Source organism: Barbatula barbatula (genome assembly GCF_947034865.1).
Source record: "Barbatula barbatula genome assembly, chromosome: 1".
Lineage (NCBI taxonomy): Eukaryota > Metazoa > Chordata > Actinopteri > Cypriniformes > Nemacheilidae > Barbatula > Barbatula barbatula.
The window spans coordinates 5,629,065-5,648,719 of record NC_136766.1 but is presented as its reverse complement, the minus strand read 5'-3'; the positions used below and the strand labels follow the sequence as shown (position 1 = coordinate 5,648,719).

At 36.8% G+C, this 19,655-nt stretch overlaps 3 protein-coding genes across 6 annotated transcripts; 2 read left to right on the top strand and 1 right to left on the bottom strand.

Moving 5' to 3' along the window:
- Positions 1 to 240: 240 nt before the first annotated feature.
- Positions 241 to 2,667, top strand: gabarapb (GABA(A) receptor-associated protein b). The gene is made up of 4 exons (XM_079470186.1): positions 241 to 608; positions 1,557 to 1,635; positions 1,790 to 1,908; positions 1,987 to 2,667. The coding sequence occupies exons 1-4, from the start codon at positions 519 to 521 to the stop codon at positions 2,050 to 2,052; spliced, it is 354 nt and encodes a 117-aa protein (XP_079326312.1). The 5' UTR covers positions 241 to 518; the 3' UTR covers positions 2,053 to 2,667.
- A 399-nt stretch (positions 2,668 to 3,066) lies between these two features.
- Positions 3,067 to 9,729, top strand: spata6l (spermatogenesis associated 6-like; the record flags this gene model as incomplete). Of its 4 annotated transcripts, none has more annotated exons than XM_079470149.1 (13): positions 3,067 to 3,267; positions 3,421 to 3,558; positions 3,630 to 3,678; positions 3,766 to 3,807; positions 3,932 to 4,056; positions 4,413 to 4,496; positions 4,685 to 4,798; positions 6,910 to 7,024; positions 7,184 to 7,227; positions 7,350 to 7,486; positions 8,334 to 8,427; positions 8,566 to 8,657; positions 8,923 to 9,729. In XM_079470149.1, the coding sequence occupies 12 exons, from the start codon at positions 3,193 to 3,195 to the stop codon at positions 8,635 to 8,637; spliced, it is 1,089 nt and encodes a 362-aa protein (XP_079326275.1). In that variant the 3' UTR covers positions 8,638 to 8,657; positions 8,923 to 9,729. The 4 variants fall into 4 exon arrangements, with proteins under 4 accessions (XP_079326275.1, XP_079326276.1, XP_079326274.1 ...); XM_079470151.1 differs by having other exon boundaries at positions 3,220 to 3,267; positions 4,688 to 4,798; positions 8,923 to 9,648; XM_079470150.1 differs by lacking the exon at positions 8,923 to 9,729 and having other exon boundaries at positions 3,105 to 3,267; positions 4,688 to 4,798; positions 8,566 to 8,839.
- Positions 9,730 to 11,196: 1,467 nt separating this feature from the next.
- slc1a1 (solute carrier family 1 member 1) lies at positions 11,197 to 18,324 on the bottom strand (the record flags this gene model as incomplete). Its single annotated transcript, XM_079461010.1, has 12 exons — positions 11,197 to 11,437; positions 12,014 to 12,148; positions 12,235 to 12,429; positions 13,255 to 13,377; positions 13,832 to 13,939; positions 14,673 to 14,857; positions 14,989 to 15,090; positions 15,182 to 15,224; positions 15,561 to 15,675; positions 15,801 to 15,893; positions 16,118 to 16,258; positions 18,225 to 18,324. The coding sequence occupies 12 exons, from the start codon at positions 18,322 to 18,324 to the stop codon at positions 11,197 to 11,199; spliced, it is 1,581 nt and encodes a 526-aa protein (XP_079317136.1).
- Positions 18,325 to 19,655: the final 1,331 nt, after the last annotated feature.

Genomic DNA, 19,655 nt, shown 5'->3' with positions numbered 1-19,655 from the left:
GTCATATATTTTTTGTGCTTTAGGACCTTTCAATAGTTTTAAGGACTGCATATACAGTTTAAATTCGTTTAACTCATCTTTTCACCTGTGTGTGATTAAAGGACATTCTTGACCTTTCCAATATGGCGGCACTGTCGCAAAGATGCGTCACTGTCACATACCGGAAGTGTAAAGAAAGGATCATATGACTAGCCTGAGCGCTGCCTGGCGTTTATGTATCACCGAAAAAATAGTCCCCACTCACATGCACAACCCAGCCATATATTGACAAATTCACATGTCACCTAGAAACAAGTATTGTCGTTTTCAAATGTTTTCCGCATGTGTCGTTTTAAGCAATATGCGTGTTTTGGTTTAATAGTTATAAATAAACACACAACGTAAACAAAGTGCAACGGTATTAATGCGCCACTAAAGGGGAAAACACAGCTGTGTGTGGAGCACGCTAGATTACATCGCTCAGGTTACTGTGTTTGTTCAAGACGCATCTATAACATTTTCTGGTTCTTTTAGCAACCATGAAGTTTCAATACAAAGAAGAGCATCCTTTTGAGAAGAGACGGTCCGAAGGAGAGAAAATCAGGAAGAAGTATCCAGACAGGGTTCCTGTAAGTCGCTTTGTATCGCGTGCGATATGTAAACATGGCGTTAAACCTCAACAACAAAACACAGTAACGTTACAACCATGAAAAGCGTCTATAAAGCGGTTTTTAGTTAATCTGTGATAAAATAGACATTATATTTAATCTATAAACCTTAGTTACAGTAACACAAACTGCTTGCGAGGTGCGAAGCTGTCGAAGGCCTTGTTGATCTCTCTGGCTGAGAGATTAACATAAAACAATTATTAAAATGACGGTCATGTCAATTTGTCAATTATATATTAAAGTGCACATACATCACTAACTATTTTTAATCCTACTGTAAAGAAAGTCAGGTAGGTTTGGTGTTTTGTTTTATTGTCTTATCAGATTAAGTAACGTTAGTTGGAAGTTAATCTGCTTCTATTATTTCTGTATATATGGTGATATAAAATATGGTAAAATATGGTGTATCGTGATATAGCCTAGAACGTGTTTACGTTCCCAAAGTTATTGTATTTTAATATTTTAAACAACAAACCAGTGAAACACAATGATAATATCTGCTTTGCAACAAATGTTAGCTTGATCTGTTAACATAAAAGTAGGAATTTTTTATGTATTAAAATCGAATTTGTAAACACATTAACTTTAAATATAAATATGTTTTTTTGACCAAAATGCAAATATTATTGTTAATTTTGTGTCACAACAACACTGATTTGAAGATGTGCTCTTTTTGACCAGCGGATTAATCGTTTTAAACAATTATTTTTTTCCTCATATGCAGCCCCCTTATTATTAATAGAGCAGCTTTTCTCAGATCCTCTTTGCACAGGTGTGAAAATCCCCCATGAAATGTGTGAATTGTATCATAAAGTAAACCAACAGTGTCAGTTTCTTCTGTCTCGACTGTACACCACCATCTCGACTGTGAACAATAAGACCAAATGTTCTTGTTTGCTTCTGTGTTAGGTCATTGTGGAAAAAGCCCCTAAAGCTAGAATAGGTGACCTAGACAAGAAGAAATACCTCGTACCCTCTGACTTAACAGGTAAGAAGAATATTGTTCATTTACAGTGATCCGCAGCATTAGAATATAAAATGCAATGCTGCCGTTTTTTGTAGTGAGCATTTTTATGTTTGCGTATTAAAAGACCCCATTGAGACATTTTTATTCATGTTGTATTTATGTTACGTATTTCAAGTGGGCCAGTTTTACTTTCTCATTCGAAAACGAATCCACCTAAGAGCCGAGGATGCGCTCTTCTTCTTCGTAAACAACGTCATTCCCCCAACCTCTGCCACAATGGGTCAGCTATACCAGGTATTTTGCTCTCTCTTTCATTTAGATTAATTGTAAATATATGTCATATAGTTAATCTTACATTTATTTCACACACAGGAACACCATGAAGAAGACTTCTTCCTTTACATCGCCTACAGTGATGAGAGCGTGTACGGAGAATAAAGCCAAAGGGAAATAAACCGCACTCCTTTCTTCCTTTTAAAACAATATATAGACATGCTGGCAGCCTAGAGTTTCAGAGCTGAAGCATCAGATGCACTTCTGCTGTCATTGTACCTATTATGTCTGGGATTACATTTTGGTGTTTAATACAAGTGATAAAATTATATTCACACAATGGTGTCAGAATACAGTGACAATTTAATTTAGCCATTAATACTGATGCACGCACGGTAGTTTTCCCATTTGAGAAATGTCCACTGTATATGCAGTAGTTTTAATTTCTAATGCACAGACCATTCCGGGTTATCTTATTTCATATATTTCTGACTGTAAAATACATTTTTGTTCATTCTTGTGGATTTGTAACTAGCATGTACAGTCCAATACTAGCTGGCCAGTCCGCTGAAAAATCAAGATTTGTGTTCTGTTTTCATCTAATTCTAATATGATGTTATGTTGAATTAGTTGTATTATTGTATTTAGAGATTAGATGGTTTGATTAACGTTTAAGTTCATTGATCTCAAGTGCAAGTTTTATTTGCAGATTTTTAAATGTTGATATTCTCATTTTTTCTGGTACCCTCGATGCTGATCATATAAACCAGACCTACACCAGTTTTGTCTGTTGTCCTTTTGCATCTCAGATTGTTCTGCTCAGCGCTATTTAGCCAGTGTTGCATTTATGATGGCCAGTCTCGTGACGTGCTTGATAGATTTCCCCGAAATACAAAAGAAAGGTACCATGTAAATGTAAACACTCGAATTTAACGGATTTAAATGCACAAAGGTAAATCAATTGCAGAATGCGTTTTAATAGAAAAGTATAACGTTAGATATAATTAATAACGAGCATATTATTAGTTGTTTGGAAACAGCACCAAGACATTAAACACGCGTATACACGTTGGTGTGTTTTTTTCTTTTTTTTAATGCAAAAAATAAACAAATCTTCAAAGGCCTAAACGCAAAATTCAGCACGTCATCCATTTAAGACATTACCATCTGATTCTCGTTGCGACGTATTTCAAAATAGAAGTCCTCCAACTTCCCAAGAACTAAGGATTATGTTGGAAACCATAGAAACGCGACGCTCTCCTCGTTTGACAATGTTATGAAAGATCTCGATGGAAATAGCACTTTATGTTAGCTGTTACAACAAAGGCCAAGATGTCCCACAAAGCTGTTAAAGTGATCGTTGAGCTCCACCTGAGAGCGGTGAGCATTTATCAATTATTATCAAGATTATTAACCCAACTTTAACCGCCGAGAACGCAGGCTATGTATTATTAATCGAAAGGTTTGTCGCCCACAAAACTTCCTTTGCAGTTCGAGCTGGTGTCAGTCTCTGTATTTTGACTGTATTTGTAGATAACCTGTCCAGGAGTCCATTTACCAGCCAAAGATGATGTTTACGTCAGCGTGTGTCTATTGAATCAATACAGGAAGTCTGCATGTCTTCCTGCAGTCTTTCCATTGATTATTCGTGAGAAAATGAGGTTTGAAAAGGTAAAGTCATTATTTACTTTGTTCAAATGTGCATTCATTTGAATTCATGCTCTCACTTTTTGTTGTTGTAGGTATTGAAGTGTGCAACTGATCCTGCAGCCATAGCTGAATTCTTGCAATGTGAGCTGCATCTCCTTCTTTCTCTTCCTTTGCTTACCTTCTCTTTTTCGTCTTTCAGTTAAAAATGCTGTTTGTTCTCTTCTCCAGGTGAAACAGTGAAAGTTGAACTCATTCAATTGACGCCCCCATGTAAAACTGCATTACTTTAATTCCATTCATTGTTATGAGAAACCAATTGTGTATGTCTTTATATAGTCAACCGATTACAGACCACAGTTTTCTCAGTCTTGCTCCCAAAATTCCCGTTTTACAGCGGGAAGAATACTGGCCAGTTTTGAAGAAGATGCCCGAAGTTTTCTGTTCCCAGAGCCGAAGCTGGTGCCATCTTTCTCTGGGGTACAGAGGGAGGTATTAATGACACGGGATCCCACTTTTCCTGTAAGTCCTTGTTTATTATTGAGCACACAAGTGGAATTAATATAGCTACTTAAATAACATTGCAAGAATAGAAGAGCATTTAATAAGTACCATATTTATCAGTACTACGGCCCGGTTTCACAGTCGAGGCTTTACAGACTACAATGAATGTGTGACCTGTCTTAACTGAAAATAATTGGCCCAGAAATATCTTAAAATATATCAGAGCCATTTTTTTGTCTCAAGATGCACACCATAAACACCATTTTTATAAAAGTGACATAAATATCTTAATTCAACTAGGCATGGTCCTGGTTTAAGATAAGCTGTGTCTGTGAATCCGGGCCTACACAATTCTTTATATGTATTCATCACAGGGTATCTCTCCAAGGTTAGAGTTCTCTACAAAGACCACGATCAGCGAACTGCACAATAGAGATGGATCACACAGTGTTCCAGCGGTAAAATACATATTTTGATCACAAAAATAAGAAATGAGATTATAGGGTTATTACTTTGTAAGATTGTTTGATCAGTTAACTTCAATTTATCTGTATAACAATTTTCATAATTGTTTATTAATTATGTTTTTTTTATCCCACAAGTGTGCGAAGAAGGTTTGCTTGTTTGAATAATTTATTTTCTTTAGAAGGCAAAGACAAGAAAGAGCACAAAGAAGGTCCGACTGGAGGGTAGTGACGAATCCCAAATACATCCATCTTCTGCTCCCAGGAGGCAAAGAGGACTCCGGGACAGAGACCAGGTTAAGTTCCTGATGTATATTATACATTCTTAATTTATCAGACATTACCAATGTTCTGCTAAATAATAATGCTATTATTATAATAATAGAATTACGGGAATTTAGTGCAAGTGGCAGTTACATGAATTAAGTTACAATGTTACAATTGTAAGACATGGTAATGCTAACCAGATCAATGTAATATTTTTGAGGTCTTGGGAGGTCTCCAAGGGACCCTTTCAGCATTCAGGGAACTGTAAATTATTGTAATTATTGTGCCAAATTACAAATATTAAGTTTGGGTTTTGGATAAAACAGTGGTGGCCAGCAGAGGGCACAAAAGCTCACTCAGCAGGATCTAAAGTACAAGACACCTATACTGTGCACGCTTTTGTAATGTGTATGTCAGGCTTATGCTTTTCACAATACATACAGATTCAAATTAGCAGAAATGTTAAGATGTTTAGTTAAAAGAGAGATTAGAAACCTTAAGTGAAACAATACTCAGCTGGGGAAGCCCTTCTTGCAAAGCACAGGAAAGATGTTCATGTTCCAATCATTAGCCATTTACATAATATGTGTAATACCAGCCATGATAATATATTATTTAATGTCTTATATAATGATTATAGACGGTTTAAAGCAACAATATAAAAAACATTACTGCGCATGCACACTTTTGTGGCCCAAACTTAACTTCTGGTACACATCCACAAGAGTCACTGTACATTATTTCTGAAAACAGGCCAAGTCAATTTCATTAGCTAGCAAGTTAAAAGTATGTCTAGCCGGTATTATTGTGGGTTACCACTTGAACCCGAAAGTCACAGGACCCGTTCAACAAATAGTTTATTTAATAAAATGAATCTACAATAAAATTAACCTAATCATTTATTTAATACAATGATTGTACAATAAAATATGAATATTTATTTAAATGAAATAAAAAATATAAATTGTATTATTAACCACTAGTCAGACCAAGCAACAAACAGGAACAGAAGTTAACTTCGGGCCGAGGGCCTGCCTCCGTTGAAACCATCTCAATGGATAATGAATAGTTAGCAAAGGTACTGATTAAAGTACAGGCTTTGAAGTCCATACTAAAACACATAGAGACATTCAGACAGTGGTCAGCGAATAAATTATTAATTCAAATGAATGGAGTCATTAAATAAAATATTTAATATGTAAGGAAAACAATGAATAGATTGCTAAGTTTAGCCAGCGGAGCCATGCAAGGTTCAACTGTTCCTCAGTCAAGCAAAATCAAAATCCTACCAATTTGACTTATGTCAACAAATGCCAGCATAATTCTCTAGACTGGGTAAAATAATATTATGATATGTGGTGTCACAGACCGCACAAATATCTAACAGTACAAGCAGACAGATACAACAAAGGTCAGACGATAAAAGAGAGCCATTTGTAACTGAGACAAGCGCTGTCTTCAATGCTTAATGAAACACTTTATGAACACCAATGTCTCTGCGGTAAACAGTGGTGTTAGGTGGATACTAAGATTGCCATCTAAAGCCAAGAGTTTTTCATCTTTTCCAGAGTTTGAGAGAGTGATCCATGCATTTGTGTTTTCTCGGCTTGATTATTAAAATTCTCTTTATATTGGAATAAGTCAATCTCCAGATGGTTCAAAATGCAGCGGCCAGACTTTTGATCATCATTTCACCCCTGTATTGTGCTCTTTGCGTTGGCTGTCGGTCCGCTGTAGAATTGATTTTGAAAGCATTTTAATTTAAAAATAAATTTAAGCTCTGAATGGATCAGCTCCTAAATATTGAACTCTTAAATCTAAATACATCTGTTAGCTCTCTGAGGTCTTCCGAACAAAGATTGTTGATGGTCCCGAGATCCAGGCTAAAGTTGAGAGGCGACCGAGATTTTTCAGTTGTTGGGCCAAAACTGTGGACTAATCTTCCGGTTTCGCTCAAATTAATGTCATCAGAATCTAAATTTAAGTGAAAAACATATCTTTTCTGACAGGCTGTTCCTATAGTTTTTGAGGCCTCATCATTCATTACTGTTTGATTTATTCCTTGCATTGTCCTTCGGTCTTTTGAGTTGCTGACGCAGGTGGTTGTATATCTTTTATTTATCTCTCGATTCAATTGCAGGTTCAGATGAGGGATTCCTGGACAGGTGGACATTTCTCTTCCTATCGTTCACCGACCTTTGATATAAGATTAGGAAGTCTGTCACCTCATTACACTTCTCTATTAAAGGAAGCAGGTATAAACACTGTTCGTTTTCAGCATTTGGTTCAGATTTCATAGTCCTGTGGCACTTTGACACGTTTGTTTCACGAGTCCGGCGATGTGTGACAGGTTATGTTTTGCATAACCAACAGAATGTCAAATGTTAACTAAATCCCCTTTGTTTCTCTGTTAGTTTTGTCACCAGGAATCAGGAGGAAAAACTCTTCCAGTCCTTTTGTAAGTCTGTAATAATCTCTATTACACATACAAATAAAATACTAAACCTAAACTAGACAACATTGACTGATGTTAGAGTCATTGAATTTACCTGTAGAATATGTAACATGTTGTTATCTCAGGTCCCTGATGGGGACTCCTCGGATACAGATGATCTCCTCGACTACGCAGAGGAAGTGGGCCAGCATAATTCCCTTATGGAATATGAGGGCTCTTCCAGCCCAAGTCACTCCAGCACGGAAAGCCAGAGGCACAATGGGTGTGTGTGTGTGTTTGTGTGTGTATTCTCCAGGTAGAGCTGCGTGAATGGATTAGTACACATCTGTTGGCAAGAATAACAAATGCTGCATCCCGATTCCTTTTTCTTGTCCTATGCCCTTAAATAACTGTTTTTGGAGAGGTTACATTTTAGTGTATTGCAAAAGAGTAAATAGGCTACTAACACCTAACAGAAGTGACCGTTGAAGATACACATTGGGATTGTTAACTATCACACACATCAAACTCCTCCTTGCATTTTATCTTTTCCCCATTGTTATACATTCAGTATATTATTGAATGTATTAATTTGGTGTTGCATCACAAAACTCCCCTCTCTCTCGCTCTCTCTCTCTCTCTCTCGTGGTGAGTTGTGGGCGTTAGAGTCTGATTCAATCCGTAGACCATATGGGACCATTTAAGGATGCTCATTTCAACCTAAAAAGATTTGGGATGTACTTGTTCCTATTTTGAAAACTATTTAGGATGGATGGTATTTAAATTGCCATGCAGAATTGCTCCTAGTTTGGGTTGGGGATTGAAACACATCATGTAATCAAAATATGAAAGAAACACCATCGAGGCTTGGAGGTGGGCTTATTTTCTGAGTTTGGCCAGTTAGCAACAACTCAAAATACCATAGGAACCGATCACTCTACAACACTAAGGAAATGCAAAGAGTAGCAACATGCTTACCGTAGTGACCGTAGTTTTTTCTGCATAGCAACACACAGGTATACATCTATTCAATATAAATATAAAGCGATGTAGAGCTCATGATACTGATCATAAAAGCTTCACATGCTACATTATGTTTTATTTATTTTCAGTGTGTTTTATTTTCACAGATCACTCCTGGGCTCTTCTGATGTGTGGGAGGAGGTTCAAGAACGACTTCAGAGCCTTTTAACATCTCCTAAAGCAGTTTACAGGCTGGCCTGTGTGAGTACTATTCGCACGCACGCACACACACACCCACACACACACACACACACACACACGCTGTGTTATTAACTGCAGTGAAACGTTGCACTGATTGTGCCTCGAATTATTCCTCCTCTGCTTCTGTTGTGTTGCCAGGGTGCCAGTGAGTCTGAGATAGATGAAGTGCTAATGCGGAGATCTATTGTGGCCCACTCGTGTTCATTTTAACCACCCGTGTGAAGGATAAAGTATGTATATAATGCTTATTTAACATCTGAACAATAGCTATCAAAGATATCGTTATGTTTATTCTTAGCTCACATGCTGTAATTTCATATATTAAATGCAAGAGCCCTTTCAATTTTAATGGACTTTGTTTTATCATTTGTCGGCTGAAAAAATCACTCAGAAAAGTGACCCCATTATTATTAAAAAAAAAGATAGTTCTTTTGTAGTATTCTTATCTGCTAGTAATATCACCTCAACATACTGTGCTTTTCTTGTTTTTCACAGGTTTTGTAGAGCATCATTGCATCATATTCCATTAAGTGTGTGTGCTTTTCTTTCGTAGTGTGCAGTGTGAAATTATTCATGTATTCCTTGCGTGGTGGTCTTATTATAGCTCGGTGACATCAAAACAGACTTTCGTGACAATAAATGGTCAGATTATGTGTTTTCTAAAAGTACAATCCTGAAGATGATGAATCTTTTGTTCTCATGACAAAGCAGTAGCGCACATGCACTTGACAGGTTTAGGTGTTCTTGCGATATCTCTTTATGTCAACTAATATAAAATAAACGAAATCTTCAAAAATGACCAGGGAAAAGGATTATTCCTTCCTCTTTGGTCTGTCCATTTAAATGCAAATTATGCTTTTATTAGCAATTGAAATGCACCAAGTGCTTTGGTTGATCATCAGGTTCGAAAGATTTATTCTGTTTGTGTCAGCGAGCCTCAGGTGTAGAATACCACTAATGCATTTTCCCCTTGGACTGCCTTTTCCGTTGAGGACTAAATAAAGTACATCCATCTTAATATCTCTAACAGGAAGTGATATTAGGCATGGCTGTGTCCTGTACAATGTCACAATCGGTAATCCTCCAATATTTTCCTGATTGTTATTTATTAGGCATTAAAACAGTGGATTATTCTTTTGCTATTAAGACAGGGTGAGCAGACACATGTTTAATAGCATCTTATGTTGTTGCATAAATGTAGAAAAAATCATTCAAAAACTCAATTTGGGGTTTGTCTTTATTGTTATGTGGATACACGTACGGTACTTGTTGAATTTTACAGTAAACTAATTTGACCACTCTACTGTACAGTACTATATTAGTGTGCTTTATGGTGAAAATTCAGTTTCAGAACTCCAAACTCAGACCATTAATACTTAACATTGATCGTGTTTTCTCATTTCTAATTTTAAACAGAATATTAATGAATAATAAAAATGTAATATATATATATATATATATATATATATATATATATATATATATATATATATATATATATATATATAAAACTGCCTCAATGGCATGAAATTGGCACTCAGTTGTAGACATCTGTATTCAGTTTCATTAAAATTAAAATAAAAATATTAGAATCAGTGGCTTGCTGAAGAAAGAATTAAGGCTGGCCACCTTCAATGTATTCATGACTAAACAAATTGTTTATGTATTGAAAATGTGTGCGGATTTGATTTACACTCTAAGACCATTTCTGTACTCCCCTTTGCATCATGCAATATTTTCATTCATTTGAAATGTTTGTATAAAATGTTTCCGTCATATTGACACATTCAATTTGGCACTAACTGGAAAAGAAAGACACGCATCAACATTTGGCTTTCGATAGCAAGTGCAAATACAGAAATCAAGACTTAAATCCCAAAACAAATGGAATTAAAGCAACAGTCAGCAGTTTTTGTGTTTGAAAACATTGTCTGGTTAGGAGCATGCTTTTTGATGCAATGCACACTGTACACTAATCTCTTTCTTTTGAATCAAATGAATACACGTGCAATTCGCTAGTTGCACAAGATGGCGGCGGTGACCATTTGGGACGCCATAATCGGCAGAGTAATTTCCGGTCGTTTAAGCCCACGATTCACATTTCGCATTCAAAACCGTTCGGAAAAGTTGAACTATTTTCGTCTCGATTATAAAATGTAGGAAAAGACGCAAAATGTGAATCGGGCCTACACTGTATGTGAAATGGAGGATTTTGGGCTGGCAAGTCTGGGTGTTTTTTAGATTAAAAAGAAGAAAGTAATATGTAAGAGATATGACAGATCCTCTTTACAATGCCAAGTACTTCGTTTAGACAAAACAACTCGATAGTTATACGACCGGAAATTAGTCTGCAGACTTTGGCGTCTGAAAAACTCGGCGCCATCTTGTGCAACTAGCCCATATTGCACAGAGCTCGTTCTGATATAGCCTACAAATGTACAAAAATATGTTAGAACTTCACATACGGCTAATAAGCAATTGGTTAGTTCAAATACCGAAAGTAACCAACATCAGTTAATAAAGAAAAATTTAACATATTTGCATAATTCTTGGCAACTGGAACTGCGGAAGCACATAGTTGTTCCTTCGACATTTTTTTCTTGCGTCTCTATGAGTTTGAGGGCACGATTAAAGGACAAATGAAGGAAGCTGAACAGCCAGGTATTGCTAATGTCTGCACTCATTCATGTCTCCCGTAATGAGTCTTTGTCATGGCACTGATTTTATGAATGGTTCCTACATCTCCGAACCCTCCGCTAGCTCTTACCTCTAAAACTGTGAGGTTTCAGTGAAGGAAATGGCGTCGCTTTTGTCAATGGTGAATCCGCCATTAACGTACGATTTCTTCTCGCACTCGTCATCGTCCAGCGTGGTCTCCAGTGCAAATGGGTTGACGGCATCCACGTCTGAAGTGAGGTCCATCCTCTCCAGTTCTCGCTTTGACAGCTTCTGGACAACTCCAGCACCATATGCATCTCCCAGGACATTGATCATGGTACGGAAGCGATCACTGATTTAAAAAAACATTAAGGATGAAACGTCAATATCAAACTATTTCGCCAAACATGAAGAACACGCAGTGGTTTGTATTATGTGGACTGTACAATAGATCCACGCACTACTGACCAGTAAGAAAACAGAAAATATTGGATTCCACAATGTGGTTTGTGTTTTTATACATAGTATTTTTATACTATGGTAACATTTGAATGTTGTGTTAGCTAATGCCTTCGCCTCTATTTTAGACTATAGCAAGTATGTGTGTGTTTATACAACAGTACTCGTACATGCAAGAACTGAAAGTTTCTGACAGAAATGTGTTCCTAGAACTATGGCTGACGTTTCCTAAATGTTAAAACGTGTTAGTGGAACACTTGGAACATTGAGAACATCATGGCAATGTTAGTAAAACGTTATTAGAACATATTTTGGTAAGCTGAGTTGCTCTTGAGTGATCATCAGCTTCCAATATGGCGGACGACTAAAAAATAGCAACTCATGGAAACAGTTGCAATGAGCATCTATGTATATATTTCTATGATGACGTCAGATTTCGATATTGGACATGAAAAAGAGAGATACTTACAGCAGCCAATCGACAGCAACGATGAGAGTGACATCACTAGCGGGAAGGCCCACCGCTGTGAGCACTATCACCATGGTTACCAGTCCAGCATTCGGAACTCCTGCTGCACCAATGCTGGCTACCGTTGACATGATGCTACGAACAGGCCATAGAATTATTATTTGGGTCTCCATCCCATTTACAAAGCAACTTCATAATAAAAAAGCTCAAATTCCACTGACCTTATAGTGACTATCTGTCCAGCATCAAGGACGTAGTTATTCAACTGAGCTATGAATATTGAAGCAACAGCTTCGTAGAGTGCCGTCCCATCCATGTTGATGGTGGCACCGACTGGCAGGACGAAGCGGGTGATCCTCTTGTCAATCCTGTTGTTTTCCTCTGCGCACCGGAAGGTGACTGGCAAGGTGGCCGAACTAAAATGCAATGTACAGAAACACAGGGAAGCGCTCACAGTTCAAGACTCAAAGCAATTTGTTTCTTCCAAAAGATATAAAAGTCAGAAGTTATATTTTCAGGTGCATTACTGGGTACCCCTGGTATAAACAGATTAAAAATGCTGAGCACAACAAAACATTAATGACCTTATCTCAGGATTTTTTATAGCGTTTTAGGAATTTATTAGCTTTCATTAATCACATCTATTGCCTTTGCAGTGGTCCTAAAAGGTATTTGGACATGCAGGTCCCCTAAAAATGTTGAACTTTTGAAGTTCACAGAATTGCTTGAATATATCGTCGCTGTCCTTCTGAAACCTCGAATGTCCAAATTCGCACTGTAAAAACGTTGTACTTTTCAGATGATTTAATATTGTGTTGTCAAAGTCGACGAGCACTTTTTTTAATACTTTAAAAGGCGGGGTGTTCGATTTCGCTTAGCCGTTGTTAATGTTCACATCACCAAAACAAACACAGCCCTACGCCAATCTTAAAAATAAATCAATCATGAAATATGGAGATACAAGGTTTTAGAAGGACAGAGATACTCATGTGTGAGCCAAAGCCCTTACAAAAATTAACCATGGTTTTTACAACAAACCAAAGCAACAAAAAACTACAGTTAAATCATAACTACAAATAAAACATGGTTTTGCTACAGTGACTTTAATTTTTGGTAAAAGTGTGGTTACAAAAATACCCCCAAAACATGGGTAATACACTTTAACTGTAATAAAACCATTGTTCATTTGCATAAAGGACTTTTATTTTCATGCTGGCAGAAGATCCAGTTCTTTGACTCACCTTGATGAAATCATGAGTGCGGTGACCAGGGCCTGTGCCATTCCCAGAGCAAAGCTGAACGGATTCTTTCTCACAACCACAAAGTATATGAGAGGAAGAAATACGATGGAATGGATGGCTAGTCTGTGGAGATGCAGAAAAACTCTTTTAAAACAAAAAGTCAACTAACTTTAAAAGAAACAAAAGCTCCTGTGTGTTATTTCAAAGCATCCAAGAGTATTTTACCAAGGACATTTGTATTTATGTCTTCTTTAGTCTTAGGAGCTTCACATCATCGCGTATGACTCAGCAATGTTCAACTCAAACCTGTCTTTTCTGGCTGTCGCAGATGAGTGCAGATGGCATTTGTTTAACTGCAGCAGTAGAATCTCCTGACTGATGCTCGGTTGGCTATATCACTCAAATTAGTGTAAATTTGGAATTTATGGATTGTATTATGACCACATCTGCGGCTTGAGCAATTTTAAATGTCCTTGGACCTTATCTGTGCGCGGACAGGGCAGATATTAAACGGTAAACGGCCAGCAGTAAATCTGCTCCGCTGCTGATCAACAAGAGAACATTAAAGACTGCTCACCCGCTCAGCACTGTAACCATGTACATGAGCATCTTCCTGAAGATATCCCAGTCTTCCACCTCGATGATCTTGGCAGCGATGAGGAACAAAATTCCAATAGGCATATAACTGCAAAATAAAATGAATGAAGATTCATTGAAATTATATTTCTACTTAAATTTCCTTTTTACATCACACAATGTAAATGCTGTCAAGGTTAGTCTTTCGAGGCCAAGTCTAATTTAATATTTTTTGCGATATCTCTGTTTGCCATGGATGAATTGATTATATTTTTGTTGGTTTGTAGTTATTTTTATATCAAATGAAGTTAGCTGGGATGACCTTATTCGTCCAGTCATACCTTATGTAATATTGCACATCATGTTTCAAGTCTATCTTATAACCCTTTCATTCATGAATGTATGATTTTTCATTTGAACTGATTTTGTATGCATATTTCCAATGAGATGTTAGATATTGTAGCTATACACTGTAGTGACCTCCACGCATGAAAGCATTAAAGGCCTTTTTATAAATGTAGAAAAGTAACATTATATATAATAAATAATCAGTCGCGTTATATTGCTGTTTTTGAATCTCAATGTAATATGAAAAGTCTAGACCTGTATAAATCCAAACAATAATATTTCTCCATCTCTGGATTCATATACTGTACACATACTAAAGTGCCACAAAGCATACTTAATGAAAACAGCATATATTGCACAATAATATAGTATTCTTATTTAATAGCATGAAAGACCCTTACAGGTTCATTGTCTTCTGGGTTGTTGCTTGGTCAAACAATCCACCTGGCTATGATATTCTGGTCTCATATACCTTAAACCGTGTCTTTACTAACCACATGATAATTTGAACGAGTCTCATGGTGGCTTCATTCAGCGCATCGAAGAACTCGAGTAGGATGCGTCCCTTTTCACCCATCTTGCCAATGACCAGGCCGAAGGTCACGCAGAATACGATAAGACCAAGTACATTAATCCCGTCTGAATACGCCCCAACAATCTTGTAGTCCCTGGTCAAGTTCTACAACATAAAGATGACACAAATCAATGCTTTCAAACACAATGATAGCAAAATAGCTCCTCTTTTTTATAACAGAGATATATCATACTATTTCAATAAAGCAGTCTTTGCCAAAAATGATTGTTTCTCACCTGTGCAACATTTGTGATAATAGTTGTCAATGGTGGAAATGTAGTCGTAGTTGCGTTTACGTTGGGTTTTGGCAGTTCAACCTCTTTGCGTTGCGTCTTATACTAAAAAAAGACGGATGATGTTTATTTCGACACGCATTATATTTGCATTATTCATATAATGGCTTCATGTCTTTGTTTATGTCTCTTTTACCTGCTGAAAACAGGCCTGCACAAGATTTTCTGGAAACATGTTCCTTTGATTAGAAGAGAAAAACAAATCACTACACAGTCATCAGTGCACGATAGAGATCAAAGACTGTTTCTGGTGCTCATGTTTTATCTAATATCATATATCACATCACATCTTATTATAAAACACTAAGTCACCAAAAAGTATCCTGTCAATAAGGCCAAGAGTAAAATTAGAGTATACAATTATATAAAAACATAACACCCATTTGACATGACTTGATTTTACATTTTAAAATAAAAATGATTCGATCAAATTTTAATTTTCGTTTGCTTGAAAAGCAATGCAACAATACTGATGTTGGCCATGAAATGTCCATATACTGTATTTACAAATTTACCGAATAATGTCCAGCAGGGTGTCAATAGTGGTGACGTTTGGAGTGTTTCCTGTTCTGTCAATATGATCAGCGTTCTGAGAGACCCCGGGTTTAATAGTCGTCACAAGAAGGATTCCTTATAAGCACAGCGATTTTGTTAGACGATCCGTTTCAGTATGGTTTTGCAGCACAATATACTGTATGTCTTTAGGTTTACCGATTCAACATCTATCAAATAAAGTGCATGTTTCTGCGACTCACCTAGACAGACGGCAATGATGGTAGTGGAGAGGTAATAAAGTACCGCACGAAGACCAATCTTTCCTGATACTTCCGAGTCCAATGCTGCCACTCCTAGGCCATAAGACTGTATGGTAATTCTCTACATAGCAAACTTGACATTTATCAGCACCACCAAAGTATGATAAACAAAGCCAAGTCATGCGGTATAGTGGTTTAAGGAGTTAGTGAGAGATTCTTATTTTGTCACTAGTAAGATAAGAGCTTTCACAGCCTCTAAATTCACCCTGACAGTAATACATGGCCATATTGTGTGAGACACAGAGGATGAGAAATACCTGTTATCATGCTGGAGACGATGAGAGGCAGGATGACAAGCTTTAACATTCTCATCAGGATTTCTCCAGGGAAGCCAAAGTACTGCTTACCAAGATGGGACAGAGAGGCATAGTCCCGTACCACCACTCCAAGACCTATTCCTGTAACAGATTGGTTGAAAGTTAAAGAACGTGTCAGACTGAATGTGTTGAAAATATCTTCTTTTTGAATAAGAAAGTGTCCATGTGTTGAACCACATGAGAAAGGATCACAGCATTTTTATTTTGGGTAAACTATCGCTTTGTTGTTATTTGTGAATTATTTTCGTGTGTAAAAAGCTTTGATGTACATGCATTGTGATACAAGACATTTTAGATTTAGTATTATTGCATCAGTTGCACAATATTTCTGATCATTACAGGATCTGCTGAGTAATAGAAATGCTGTACTGTATTTTGGTCAAATTTATTATGTTCGATTTAATCCCTCTCCATTCTTATGATAGATTTGGATATAGTGAGATATCGAGAACTAAAAGCTTTCCAATAAACTTAATTAGGTCTGTAGGATTGTACTGCAGGTTCTCCGACTGTATTGATATCCATCTGCCTGTGCCAACTTCTCATCTGCTATCTAAGCCAAAATTCGAAATTCTGCTTTTAACAGAGGTCCTATAGGCTAATGTAAAGTAGTCGTTATTTTGTCATTCATCTATTGTAAAACTACCTTTCATGCCGTATCCGATATCCTCATATACATAACAAAAGAAGAAGAAGCCTTTAAGTAAGCTGTGTTGTTGTTTATAAATGTCAGTTCTTCGCTGTCCTACGAGTAAATAGGAAAGAATCTGTTAGATCTGCTCACCCATAATGTTAGAATTGCCTAATGGAGCAATATCGAGATTTTATTGGAAATTCAATTTTTATCATTTTACAGTGCTTTAAACAACCCAGGGGTTAACTTTGGTGCCTAAATATCTGCTTTTTTCTTTTTTAAATAATGCTCAGAATAATGTGACAAATGCTTGTCAACCACCATAGTCTTCCATAGGTTGTGTACGGGTGTAGATGTCCCCACACTGACGGCCATATATTATAAGTTAAAGCTCAAAACTTCAATTGCTAAATTCTTGTTTTCTTCAGCAGCAGTTGGGTATGTTGGCACACCAAAATACACCAAATAGCTCAATTTTGTGAATTCTCTCTTCAGAATGAAAAATAAGTTTTGTGTAAACTAAACATACATAAAATAAATTCTGTGATTCACTCATAACCTAGATATTTGTCTTATAACTGATATTTCTTTGTAAATATGGAGACTTGTAATTTTTCCTGTCTCGTGAGTTTTTTATAGTTTTGTTGTTTGTTTATAACTGTACCGCATTATTTGAAGTTCATCAAAAATTCCTAAAAATCAATGTTTGTGGCTTTTTAGCTTTAGATATTCTTTTTATAACTCACAAAAGGTTAACATATCTATAACCCACAGTTAAATAGGACTAAATTAACTATTTAGCCTACCATTTCTTTATGGACAGTAAAAAAAGTCAATATTTTTCAAACATACAAATAGCCTTCAGTCACTTTTATTTCTTAATAACCCTTTTGTATTTTAAATAACCCCAGTTAATATTGATATTTTATTTTATTATGTATATAAGTATCTATGATATATCAATTGTATGCGACTATAATAATGTTTTATTATGTCATGATTTGCACTAGCAGGAATACAGAGAGATGTAACAGTGTCACAGTCCGGTCACGTTTCTCTGGCAGTAGTAAAATATGTGGTGTTGGGACACAAACGCACCCATGATCAATGCCTTCATTCATTTAATTCGTTCATGAACACACCTTTCGAAATCTGCAGCAACCAATATAACCAGTGTAATGTTAATACTGTCAAACGAGCGATTCACCGCATGTACTGCCAAAGACACGCAATAGAAGCGAACGAATAAAGCAATAGCGCTCGATATAAAATGAAGACTGTGTGATGTGATCACATGCATATACACACACACACACACACATATATATATATATATGCACATGCATATAGATATTATCATGCACCATGCAAATAAATGCGGTAGACGTCAGTGCACTAAAGCGCAGATCTTACCCAGTATTACTGAAGTGATGGTCGCCAAGAGGAGCCAGTTCCTCCTCAGCACGCCTTTTACATCCCTGCCTCTCTTCTCTTTCTTCCCCAACAGATCCATGATGGCACACAGGCTATATGGAAATGCGAAGGATCTGGGTTCAAGATCTTGCTATCCTTTGATCTGACGCACAAAGGAAGGGTGACAAATATACTGTAAAGCAGCAGCAGCAGCAGCAGCAGCAGGTTTGAAGTGAAGCTGTTTGGGAGGGGTGATGTGAAGGCTGTCTGCTGCTCACTCATGTAATGCCACACACCACCTCTGCTTTACCTTCGTTACGAATGCGAATACAAATGTACTGACAAATGGGATTTAGGAAGGATTAAATATCACCTGCGTCAGATGATGCTGACGTGTATTGTTAAATAATGTAATGGTTATATTGCTTTTATTGTTACATTATGACACTTTAATCGAATTCTAGTTAAACATTAGAATTCCTCCCATGTGTTATAGGTCAGATCAGATTAACATTTAACACCGAACACGTAAAGCCAAACACGTTCAGGAATTCGCTTTGCTACATTTCGTTTAAGGAAAAATAAACTATTTGCTTATTTTTGGTTTTATGATCATTGTAAACGTTGCAATTTAGATTGTTTTTTTTCTTCTGCACTGGATAAAAAAGTTAAAACACATCATGGACATTACATCATACCTATTGAACTAAAACACAAATAACTGCACGTTTGTATTGAAATAGCTCAGCATTACAGACCGGGGCAAACGTTTTATCTATTGCAATGCTGCCACCTTGTGAAGTGATGCTGTGCTGCGTCCATTACGTATCTGTGATCGTGTCTCATAAGACATATCACAGGCATCTCATTTCTAAAAGTTTGCTGATCGAATGCGTACGCGTTTAATTTATTTCTACAAAATGGACTTAAGTTGTGATTTAAGTTCAATATATACGAAAAGAAAATCTTAGTAAGTGTTCGTATGTCTGTGAGTCCAGCTGGTCAGGATACTGGGTACAGCCAAAACCAAACTCTGTTACTAGTAAATCTTTAATCATTTATTTGACAAGATTTCCAGCAGAGGGCGTAGTTTCAAGTTTGAGTTTTTCCCAAATCACCATCATGCTCTTCTATTTAAAACATCTCAAACTTCTCTTCTTCCTAAAATATGTTAGATGAATCCGCATAGCAACACTCTACCAACCACCCGGCACAACCTAGCAACAACACAGCAACTCCCTAGCAACCCCTCGGAACATCAGAGCAACTACACCCTAGCAACTCTAACCGTTCCACCCGAGTGAATGAACTTGAAATCTCGCGCTTTTATTTTGAAAATCTCAAAATTTCTGTCTAGTGTATGCGCGTATTTTTTATATTAACAATTATAATTCTACCATTAAAAAACGGAATTATTGATATCAGAAATTA